At 46.1% G+C, this 11,065-nt stretch overlaps 1 protein-coding gene across 1 annotated transcript in view; it reads left to right on the top strand.

Annotated features, from left to right (window-relative positions):
* Positions 1 to 11,021, top strand: part of otoa (otoancorin) — a 14,157-nt gene extending 3,136 nt beyond the window's left edge. Inside the window, exons 7-26 of the mRNA XM_070443777.1 lie at positions 1,109 to 1,221; positions 1,368 to 1,510; positions 2,031 to 2,110; positions 2,628 to 2,684; positions 3,145 to 3,257; positions 3,649 to 3,789; positions 3,873 to 3,928; positions 4,065 to 4,185; positions 4,434 to 4,459; positions 5,814 to 5,933; positions 6,168 to 6,303; positions 6,783 to 6,976; positions 7,077 to 7,167; positions 7,354 to 7,525; positions 7,656 to 7,846; positions 8,056 to 8,208; positions 8,438 to 8,580; positions 8,648 to 8,784; positions 8,939 to 9,036; positions 10,465 to 11,021. Of these exons, the coding sequence (XP_070299878.1) occupies positions 1,109 to 1,221; positions 1,368 to 1,510; positions 2,031 to 2,110; positions 2,628 to 2,684; positions 3,145 to 3,257; positions 3,649 to 3,789; positions 3,873 to 3,928; positions 4,065 to 4,185; positions 4,434 to 4,459; positions 5,814 to 5,933; positions 6,168 to 6,303; positions 6,783 to 6,976; positions 7,077 to 7,167; positions 7,354 to 7,525; positions 7,656 to 7,846; positions 8,056 to 8,208; positions 8,438 to 8,580; positions 8,648 to 8,784; positions 8,939 to 9,036; positions 10,465 to 10,635 (2,456 nt within the window). The 3' untranslated portion in view covers positions 10,636 to 11,021. The remainder of the gene's footprint in view (positions 1 to 1,108; positions 1,222 to 1,367; positions 1,511 to 2,030; positions 2,111 to 2,627; positions 2,685 to 3,144; positions 3,258 to 3,648; positions 3,790 to 3,872; positions 3,929 to 4,064; positions 4,186 to 4,433; positions 4,460 to 5,813; positions 5,934 to 6,167; positions 6,304 to 6,782; positions 6,977 to 7,076; positions 7,168 to 7,353; positions 7,526 to 7,655; positions 7,847 to 8,055; positions 8,209 to 8,437; positions 8,581 to 8,647; positions 8,785 to 8,938; positions 9,037 to 10,464) is intronic.
* The last annotated feature ends 44 nt before the right edge of the window (positions 11,022 to 11,065 follow it).

Below are 11,065 nucleotides of genomic sequence, written 5' to 3'. Positions count from 1 at the left end.
AAACCCTCTGCAGAGACAGAATATGTTCAAATTATTCATTATTATAATTAACTAATACTGATACAAATATGTTTATTTGAGATTTTAGATGTTTACATCAATTTTGATTTATCAAGCTCTTAAAACGTCTTGTTTTATACTTATGCTCCAATACTAATGACAATTCTTCAAGTCCAACCGGAGCAAGAGTGAAGAATCTGAGAGGTGACTTGTAAGAGGCGGGAGAGAGGAATAGGAAGAGGGGGAGAGAAGAAAGCTAAGAGGGGAGAGAAGAAAGAAAGAGGGGGAGAGAGGAAAGGAAATGATGTGTGTGTCGAGAATGAGAACGAGAAGAAACAGCACTTGAGAGGTGGGAAACTCCTAATTTGGACAAACGCAAGATGGAGAAGAAAGTTTAATGAGAAAATACGAAACAAGCTTGGAAGAAGAGGAGAAGAGCAGGGAGGACGGAGAGAAGGATACAAGCTGGAAAGGGAAGATAGACCGAAGCAGAGTAAAAGAACGGAGGAAGAAGAGGAGGAAACGGAGGAGAGGCATGAAAAGGGAATAGATGGCGGGAAGTAGGGGATGCTGAGGTGTTGCAAAGCACCCCTGAAAATCCACCCCAAACTACTTCCCGCGGCTATGAAAAGGGAGAGAGGAGTTTCTGTGTCCAAGAAGCGGAGAGGTGTGTGTTTATATTGAGACAACACTGATTTGCGTGGTGTCACACAGATCTTCACTCTGGCAGTGTGTTATGTGTTTAATTACTCTGATGTTGTGTGTTCAAAGTACGCATGTGGTGTGTTCAAGTAATACTGGGACCTGCCTGTTGTGTGTGTGTGCTGTGGGTGTGTGTGTGTGTGTGTGTGTGTGTGTGTGTGTGTGTGTGTGGTTGTGTGTGTGTGTGTGTGTTGTGTGTTGTGTGTGTGTGTTGGTGTGTGTGCTGTGTGTGTGTGTGTGTGTGTGTGTGTGTGTGTGTGTGTGTGTCTACGCTGAACACAACCTGGTGACTACAACATGTTGTGACATCATGTGTGGGTGTCAAAAGTACTACTCTGCCTGTATGTGTGTGTGCCAAACCTGTGTGTGTGTGTTTGCCACCCTCTCTCTCTCCCGTGATGCCCAGCTCCCTGTTCCTCCCTGGGGCTGGTGTGGCTGAAGATGGATGTGATGAAGATGATGGGGCCCTTCCTTTCCGGGCTGCCCATGGACGACATCCAAACCATCCCCAACGACCAGGTCTTTGTTTGTTGTAGTTCTCCCCACTCTGCTTTTTAATGGATCGCATCAAAACTCACTGAGGCCCTCAAACAGATCACAGTCCCCTATTTTACAACTGCTATTTTAATKTATCTGTCTTCCCCACTATCTCTCTCTTTCCCTAGTTGTGTCAATTCTTCCATTCGCCCCAGTTCCCTTCCTCCTTCAGAGGGGTGGGGGGGCTCCCTCCTCTTCAGGGCAGAAAGATACTCCAGAAGATCCGAGAGTGCTCCCAGAAGAGAGATGACTTGGTCCAGAACCTGGACAGGTCTGTACGTGCCTGAGAGAAGGYCTGGAGCTGCATCACCTGGACATCACAGGAGGCTGCTGAGGGGAGGACGGCTGATAATAATAGCTAGAATAGAGTGAATGGAATGGTATCAAACACATAGAAACCATGTGTTTGATGAGTTCAATTCCATTCCATTCATTCCGTTCCAGCCATTACTATGAGCCCATCCTCCCCAAATAAGGTGCCACCAACCTCCTGTGCTGGACATGCAAATTACCATTCATTTTGCTAATTGTTCAGACCACCCTGTAGTTACATAATTACTTTACTAAACAAAATAGGTATTGACGGTTAGATTAGCATTTTTCCTGAATTAGCCAGATCTACATACATCTACCTTGAGCATGAGCGAGTGCTTAGTCACAGAAATGTGACAAACAAACAAGGGAGGAGAGTTCAGAACAGATGTTGGATGACTTACCAAACACGGTACTGAATAGCCAGTAGGGTATTTTACTTAACTCTGACCTATGACCTCTGACCCTTTCCTATCCAGACTGGGCTCGCTGGCATGTTTCTATGATGACGCCCCAACCCTAAACTCCTCCATGAGCCGGCTCCTCCTCTCTCAAATGGGCAACCTTCGATGAGAATGTTGAGCAAATCTCCTGGAGTCAGACAGAGCGTAATCGCCTCGTTCCAGGGTCTCGGTCTCTCTCGTCTCTCCTCTCTCTCGGCCAATACCTTCATCTCTCTCCTCATCTCATCGGTCATCTACTCTGCGTGGCACTCACGTCACGGATCGGGAGACCTCTTATCCGAAAGTTGATTAGTAGGCAGATTTTATAGTAATTAGTAATCTCAGGGAATCCTAACTAAAAAGGTAGGAGATGGTTGTTGGACAGCGGGTTTTAGAGAACAATTATGGGAATTACCCTATGTCATGTGGATGTTTATTTGTTAAACCACTCCCCTTCCTTTCCACATCTCCCCTCGTCTCTCTGCCCCGCTCTCTGCCTGGGAAACCGGCTTCCAGCTGAAGAAGAAGCTCGTCAACACTGTGATGTCACATCTATGGATGATACCAGTCCTGAGCTGCTGCGGTGCGCCTGGTCCCGGTGTTACACTGCTTTCCCCTTTCCATCTCTCCCAGTTCTCGCCCGAGCCCTCAAGGACACCCTGATGTCACTGGGTCAGGAGGTGAAGTGGGGTCTGACCCAGGCCAAAAACACTGGCCAATAAACTATGCAGGAGAGAAGGCTAGTGAGATAGAGATTAGGACATGAGTAAGGGTAATCCTTATCATCATGTCTATTGTCTCAGTCAGTAACTATTAAAACAGCGGGGCTTCATGGAACAATCTGCTGAGACACCATGTTTAGGTGAACCTATCTGTACATAGGGTTGGGATAGAAAGGGCCGGCAGAGGGATATCAAGGCCCCACGGGACACTGGTTCAAAGTAAGAGGAGTCAGCTCTAAAGGAGAAACTCTAATTTCCTGTAATCGCTGGAGCTAGGCCCTTCCTATATACTAATCCCCCCTTCCCTCCCCATCTCTCTCGCCCGTCTTCATAACTACCACTTCGGAGTCTCTCTCTCAGGAGGTGTCTGGTAAGAGTTAATGTCTCTTGGGTCAGCTGTGAACGGGCGTGGCCTCCTCTGTCCTCAGGAAAAGGTCAAATCCCAGGGGCTTACATGGGTATTGAGGGTCTTTTGGACATGATGAGTAAGATGACCAGTACTATCGGATTTGAGACAAAGCATTGCTCAGAGATCGAGAAGGTACAGGGACGGGAGGGTGTTGCACCGCAAACCAGGGGTCAAAGGGGGTGGCGAGGGGATTAAGAGCAGCGGTGCAAATGGAGAAAGAGGCGCCGGTCGCGTCGAGAGCGGAAGGGAGCGGGTGAGAGCGGAAGGGAGGGGTAGAGGGCCAGAAGTGGAGTGGTGGAGTTAGGGGATGTCGGTTGCCTGATGGGTAAGTTACGCTATTTGGGATGGTTGAGGTGTACGCGCGCGTGAGTATGTTGCGCAAGGTGGCTAGTGGCGCTCGCAGAGTCGCCTGGTCTCGGAAGAGAGGGAGAAGTCATAGAAGAAAATTAGATATGCAGCAAAGATGGTTCAGGTTGATCCTAAAGTAATCTGTATGTCTGCGTGCTTGTGTGTGTGTGTGTAGCTGCTTGGGGATGTGAATGCCTCAGAGCTAATCCAGAAAGTCCCTGCCTCTCTGCTGTCCAGCCTATCCCTGACTACCCTGGACAAGGCTAACCTGACCTCCCTCGACCAATTGGAGGGCAAGCAGTGGACACGTGCACAGGTGTGTGTGTGTGTGTCTTCTGAACGCAACTCTGGGGACTACGGCCACTGGTGTGACATTACWCACTGTTCTCTGTCTTGCAGTCGGCCTTTCTGGTCAGAAATATCCTCGGCAAGAAGATGACACTTCCAGACATGCGGTGAGAACACACACACACAGTTTCTGATGGTACTAATGATGAGGATGATGATGATAAGCAAGGTAGTTGCTCCTGTAAGTCGCTCTGGATAAGAGCGTCTGCCTAATGACTACAATGTAAATGATGATGATGACAGGAAGCTGGGCTCGGCGATGCAGGGCGTGGCCTGTGAYATGATTGAAAAGGTGGCTGAAAGTGGCGTCCTGGAGATGGCCCAAGCTGTGACAGAGACTCCACGCTGGCTCTCTAAGACACAGGTACACACACACACATACACACAAGTGATGACTGCAACTTCTACTATTCTMTATGTAAATCTGTGACAACTGACAGGTTACATTATGAATGGAGTAGCGGTCATAGAATATCATATGAATTAGAGGACATATAGTATCATACATCTTACCTGGTCGTACAATAGCATACGAATTGGATGATGTATTATACATCTTCGAGGACTTATATGTATTTCTTTGAGACCAGGTTGCTTGTTGKGTCGTAACAGCGAAGGAGAATTACGTTCGTGGTTAGGTGAACTAACAATAAAGGTTAGGATAATTTGCATAGCCTGATAACCTGTTAGTTGAATTGGGTCAAGTTTAGAATAAAGGTTGGGGGAAGGGTTAGCTAATTAAGTGATCATGCCTGATGAAACAGTGTTTGGAGGATATGTTGGCACGGGTGTTGTTTGTCTCGGGCGGCAAACTGTGCTAATATATCCTCCAAACACCGGCTTCGAGGGCATTATCACTTTTATACAACGGGTTACCAACATTTTCAAATAATGATTGACATATTTTCATTAAAAATGTTATTTTGATTAATTTATTCATACTATTTCATCCTTCAACAATATATAGTTCTGACACAAATCTAGGGTTGCAGCCAGAATAATAGCAAAGTAGCTTCATTTGCATTTGTTCAAGCTATTTTCCAGTGACATTTATTTGTGACATTTATTTGGATACATCCATAACAATGATGAGCTAATGATGCGCGACTTCGCCTGGCATAGAAAATTTGCTTACTGGTCAGGACTTAGAGGAGCTAGCCAATAACACAGCTAACACAATCACTTCAAACTGAAGCTGGAAAGACTGCAAACTAGCTGCACTTCATTTCGTTTMACCTTTTTTCAATTTACATTTCTTTATATATATCCATGAAAATATGCCAGCTGATTCATGATTTCGACTGGCTGAGAAACGCTGCCTGCCTGTCTGTCTCGTCCCAACACTTTCATTACTATGGGACAGTCTGGAGATCGGAATTATTGCTAAATATTGTACAACAACTGCTGCAATTCGGGAGAGACAGACGACAAGGTTTATACAAATACTCCACTCGTTTGAAAACTAAACACTGTCTAAAAGAAAATGTGAGATAATGATCTAGATGCTTTTTATAGTGCAGATCAAGTTTATAATTGCCTGGCTGGCTGATGAGACAGTGGATTGCCGCAGTCGAGAGATGAAATAAGCCAGAGTAAATAGGCATTTCAACTTCATAGATTAGCCGGTGGTAATTTATGGAATAGGACACCGGTTGGAATGCGATTTTAAAACCAATGCGCATTTCAGGATTAGACCCATCCCGTTGTATAAAAAGCTACAATTGCCCCGACAGCCGCTACCTTTTGGATCTGTTAGATGGTCGCGGATTACCACCCACTCATCCTCTCCGACCAACCTCCCTAAATTAATTTCTGTCGTAAAGTAACTAGGCCATTAAGTAGATAGCATACAGTCTTCGAGATGCTCAGAAATACATATAATTTGTTTCATATAGCTCTAGATGTCAGGCTGGTTATTACATGCTTGAGGGCTATTTTTACATTGATTTTGAGACACACTTTTATTCTCCCGCCCTCTCACCTTGTTGTCAGGGTTGTGTCTGTACTGCACAGAGTCGTTTGCAGGTTTGGAGACAAGAGAGCAGGCTACTTCAACAACATCACAGACACAGAGCTGGACGAGATCCCCACCCTGCTGCTGCTTCACCTGCCGTGATTACACACACACACTGGCAGATTTGCTGTGTTTCGGGGGTTTCAATTGAATCGTCCCCAGCTGTCCAGGGGCCACACTGACCTATTGTTTTTATGCAAATGTGTTTTTTAAGTGTATCCCTATATATTTCAGGAACGACGGACACTTACACACAACATACTCTCTCGCTTCGCTCTCGCTCTCGCTCTCGCTCTCGCTCTCGCCTCGCTCCGCGTCTCGCTCTCTCTCAGGGCTGAGAAGATAGCCAGTCTACCTGCCTCTGTATGTGCTGTGTTCATGAAGAAGATGAAAGAGGCCAACCTGAGTTCTTTGCCTCTCACCTCTCGCTCTCGCCCCACACTGACCAACAGAGCCCTGAACTGCCTGGTAAACACACAACCCTAACCATAACCCTACAGATGTAGGATCTTCATTTGGTCACTATTGTTGCTGAGACCGTAGGAATGCTAAATTGATAATTTCTACTAAAAATTCCATTGATTTATAATCCATTTAATAAATCACATTTCCTGTTGCTGCAGGATTATTCTCCTACTGTAGCAGACTGGCTCAAATTAAGATCCTACATGTGTAGCTTCATGTCCACATCCCAGTTCAATCCTAATCCTAACCCTAGGTTCATGTCTACATCCCCTAATCCTAACCCTAGCTTCATGTCCACATCCCAGTTTAATCCTAACCCTAATCCTAACCCTAGCTTCATGTCCACATCCTAGTTCAACCATAACCCTAGCCTCAACCCCAACCCTAACCCTAATCTTTAATGTAAATCACAAACACACACACACACACAGACACACATACTGCAATGAGTGACAGAGCCCGGTGCACCCCTGTGTCCACAGGGGAGGAACATGTCAAAGTTGTCCAGTGAGGAAGTGTTGAGTCTGGGGTCGCTGCTGTGTGAGCTGGCCCCCTCTCAGATGTCCCTCCTGGCCCCTGAGGTCCTCAACTCCACCGTGCAGGCCCTGGCCTCCTGCAAACAGATTCCTCCACGCCACTGGAGGGCGCTCTTCCAGCTGCTCAATGATACATACGGGTACGAACAAGCACATCCTCTCACCTTTCTAGATAGAACTGCTACTGCCAAAATAACATTTGACAKATATACAATTWTTATTGTTTCTCTCCTCTGAAAGTGACCCGTCTGATTGGACAGCTGACACCATCAAATCCCTGGGTCCTCTTCTCCTGTTGGATGATTCTGCTGTCCGCTCACTGCGCTTTAAGGTCAGTGGCTCACTATCACCATGATCTCCCTGACAACCACATAAGAAAGGCCCTGGACTAGTCTCTCCCTGATGTTGTCTACGCTTGTGAAATAAAGAAAGCTTTCACAATCCAGAATGTTTCTCTGAATTTAAAWAAATGAAGCTCTGCTCTTTTACTTTCTACCGTGGCTTCTCCCCCCTCTAGTCGTGGCTGAAAGAGACTCTGTCTGACCTGATGGACAGCCTACCCAGCCCTCCGGTCCCTAACCCTCCTCAGGAGTTTAGTAGTGGTCCGGACCTCTCAGCCCTGCGATGGAAACTCTTCTCTCTCTCCACCTCCACATCTGAAGTAATGCCCATGCGCAGGAGGAGAGCAGGTGAGAGAGGAGAAACACACACACCTAAGGTGCAGATAAGAATGTGTGTGGGATTATTTTGAATATGAACATAATAAAGACGTACATTACAATACATTTACCACAACCTCCCTGGACCCTCTCTCTCTAGTTCTCCCTCAGGGGGAGGCGGGCCTTACTGTGTCTCTATTGGAGGAACTGGGCGGAGCCAATGTCTACTGGAGCCCAGCCCAGCTCTCCAAGATGGACGCTGACACAATCACCGCTGCCGTGGAAACGCTGGGGGAGGTCCTTGATTACAGCGCCGAGCAACTAGTGGTGCTCAGAGAGAAGGCCATCCAGGTAGATGGCCAGGCTCAGGCACAGATCAGTTTACCCTCTTCAAGTCTACGGGGGGTTCCGAAACATACCTTAGATCAGTGTCTAAATCTTGGGGTCATTTCATCCAACTCCACAAAAGTTAGAAGAATCTTGAGTGCAGGGGTGAGCATCTTTTTTTGTTCTGCTGTTGAGTGTCTTTCTGAGCTGTGCTGTACTATATTGTACTACAGGCCTGGGGTCCAGTGTCAGGTTTGAATGAGAGCCAGGTGCTCCAGCTGGGCTGTGTCTCTCAGGGGTTCAACCTCACTGAGCTGCCCAGCCTCCCCTTCTCCTCCCTGGACACTCTGGAGACACTTTCCCGCTGCTCCTGGACACAACCACAGGTACTGTATATATGAACACATGCACGCACGCACGCACGCAACGCACCGCACGCACGCACGCACGCACGCACGCACCACACACACACACACACACACACACACACACACAACACACACACACACCACACACACACACACACACACCACACACACACCACACACAACACACACACACACACACACAAAACACTACTAGAATCTAATGATGATCATGTCTGGTCCCTGGCAGAGGGAGGCTGTGTGGAGGGGTTTTGTGGAGCGTATTAATAAGACAGTGGGAGAACTGGGAGCTGTAGAGTTGGTGGGACTGGACCAGTTCATCTGTGGTCTGAACACTGAGGAGACTGGTCAACTCAACACTGATGCCTTCAGGTTAGACATGGACAGTGCATGTGTGTTTGCGTGAGCTTGTTTTATAATGTGTTATGTATCTCTATAGGGAGGCAGTACAGTCGGTGGGCGAGGTGCAGTGCCCCCTGGCAGTAACAGAGCTTCTGAAGCAGCGTGCCGTGGCTGTGTTTGGAGAACCACAGGGATGGACTGAGGCTCGGGTCAACTCTCTGGGCAACATCATGGGTCAGATACACTCCTCTGTTCCCCTCTTTCTCTCTCTCTCACACTATTGCTCCCTCTTATTTTGTGAAATACATTTTCAAATGTAAGCCATTTCTCATCCCTCCTCCCCCCTCTRTCTTTCTCTCTCGCTCTGRTTTATCTCACTTTTCTCCAGCTGGTTTGAGTTTGTCAGAGTTTCCGTCTCTCAGTCCCTCTGCCTTCTCATTCCTCAGTCCGACCAGCGTTCCCCTCATCCCCCCAGACCGCCTCGCTGTGAGTACACTCTCTCCCTGCCTCCCTCTATCAATTCAATTTCAATTTCAAATTAAGGGTTTTATTGGCATGGGAAACATGTTAACATTGCCAAAGCAAGTGAAATAGATAAACAATAGTGAAATAAACAATAACAAATGAACAGTAAACATTACAAAAATTCCAAAAGAATTAAGACATTTCAAATGTCATATTATGTCTATATACAGTGTTGTAATGATATGCAAATAGTTAAAGTACAAAAGGGAAAATAAATAAACAAATATGGGTTGTATTGACAATGGTGTTTGTTCTTCACGGGTTGCACTTTTCTTGTGGCAACAGGTCACAAATCTTGCTGCTGTGATGGCACACTGTAGTATTTCACCCAGTAGATATGGGAGTATATCAAAATTGGGTTTGTTTTCGAATTCTTCGTGGATCTGTGTAATCTGAGGGAAATGTGTGTCTCTAATATGGTCATACATTTTGTAGGAGGTTAGGAAGTGCAACTCAGTTTCCACCTCATTTTGTGGGCAGTGTGCACATAGCCTGTCTCCTCTTGAGAGCCAGGTCTGCCTACGGTGGCCTTTCTCAATAGCAAGGCTATGCTCACTGAGTCTGTACCTGTACATAGTCAAAGATTTCCTTAATTTTGGGTAAGTCACGGTGGTCAGGTATTCCACCACTGTGTACTCTCTGTTTAGGGACCAAATAGCATTCTAGTTTGCTCTGTTTTTTTGTAAATTCTTTCCAATGTAATTATCTTTGTTTTCTCATGATTTGGTTGGGTCTAATTGTGTTGCTGTCGTGGGGTTTGTTTGTGAACAGACCCCCAGAACCAGTTTGCTTAGGGGGCTCTTCTCTATCTCTGCTGTGTTCCACTGAGGTTTTCTAATTACTAGGTTTATGGAGAAAAAAAATAGGTGACTTTGGAATCCAGCACTCCATACTCTTCTGATTTCTGATCAGGCACTCTCAACCAGCCAGCTGAAGGCCCTGGGTCCTGACAATGCTGCCATGGTAACCAATGCACAGTGGGCGGTGCTGGGGGAGGCACAACNGCCTTTCTCAATAGCAAGGCTATGCTCACTGAGTCTGTACCTGTACATAGTCAAAGATTTCCTTAATTTTGGGTAAGTCACGGTGGTCAGGTATTCCACCACTGTGTACTCTCTGTTTAGGGACCAAATAGCATTCTAGTTTGCTCTGTTTTTTTGTAAATTCTTTCCAATGTAATTATCGTTTTGTTTTCTCATGATTTGGTTGGGTCTAATTGTGTTGCTGTCGTGGGGTTTGTTTGTGAACAGACCCCCAGAACCAGTTTGCTTAGGGGGCTCTTCTCTATCTCTGCTGTGTTCCACGGAGGTTTTCTAATTACTAGGTTTACGGGAAAAAAATAGGTGACTTTGGAACCCAGCACTTCATACTCTTCTGATTTCTGATCAGGCACTCTCAACCAGCCAGCTGAAGGCCCTGGGTCCTGACAATGCTGCCATGGTAACCAATGCACAGTGGGCGGTGCTGGGGGAGGCACAACGGGCCGCTCTTGGCAATGCTCTGGGTGTGGCCTACGACCGAATGGCCAATGACATATGGAACTACTCATGCATGTGTTGAAGAATAGAGATTGTTGATATGGCACATTTTAACAAATATAACTTGTATATCCTGCTTCTTTAAAAAAAAAAAAAAACATATTCTAGATTAAGCCAGAACAGGCCTTTAGCACATCAAAGCAGATACAGATACCTGTGACAATGTAAAAGCACTTAAGATATTTTTATTCTATTTGTTAAAGAAATATATATCTTTCTATATCTTTGTTGCAATGGTGGGTCTCTTCTAGTAGGACAATGCTGGAACATGTAATGATGTGTGAGTCAGTGTTCTGCATGGGTTGTTTTCTGAGAGTTGGGATCATAAGATGAGGATTATGGGTGCTAACCCAGTGCTGACAAGATTGGAAGTGGAAGACTAACTTAATAATAAAGATTATGAACCTACTATCACTTACTCTATGGATTGTTACGACTGACAGAAGCTCAAA

Source organism: Salvelinus sp. IW2-2015, linkage group LG6.1 (genome assembly GCF_002910315.2).
Source record: "Salvelinus sp. IW2-2015 linkage group LG6.1, ASM291031v2, whole genome shotgun sequence".
NCBI lineage: Eukaryota > Metazoa > Chordata > Actinopteri > Salmoniformes > Salmonidae > Salvelinus > Salvelinus sp. IW2-2015.
Note: the sequence above shows the minus strand (reverse complement) of the source record. Positions and strands in the feature narration are given on the sequence as shown.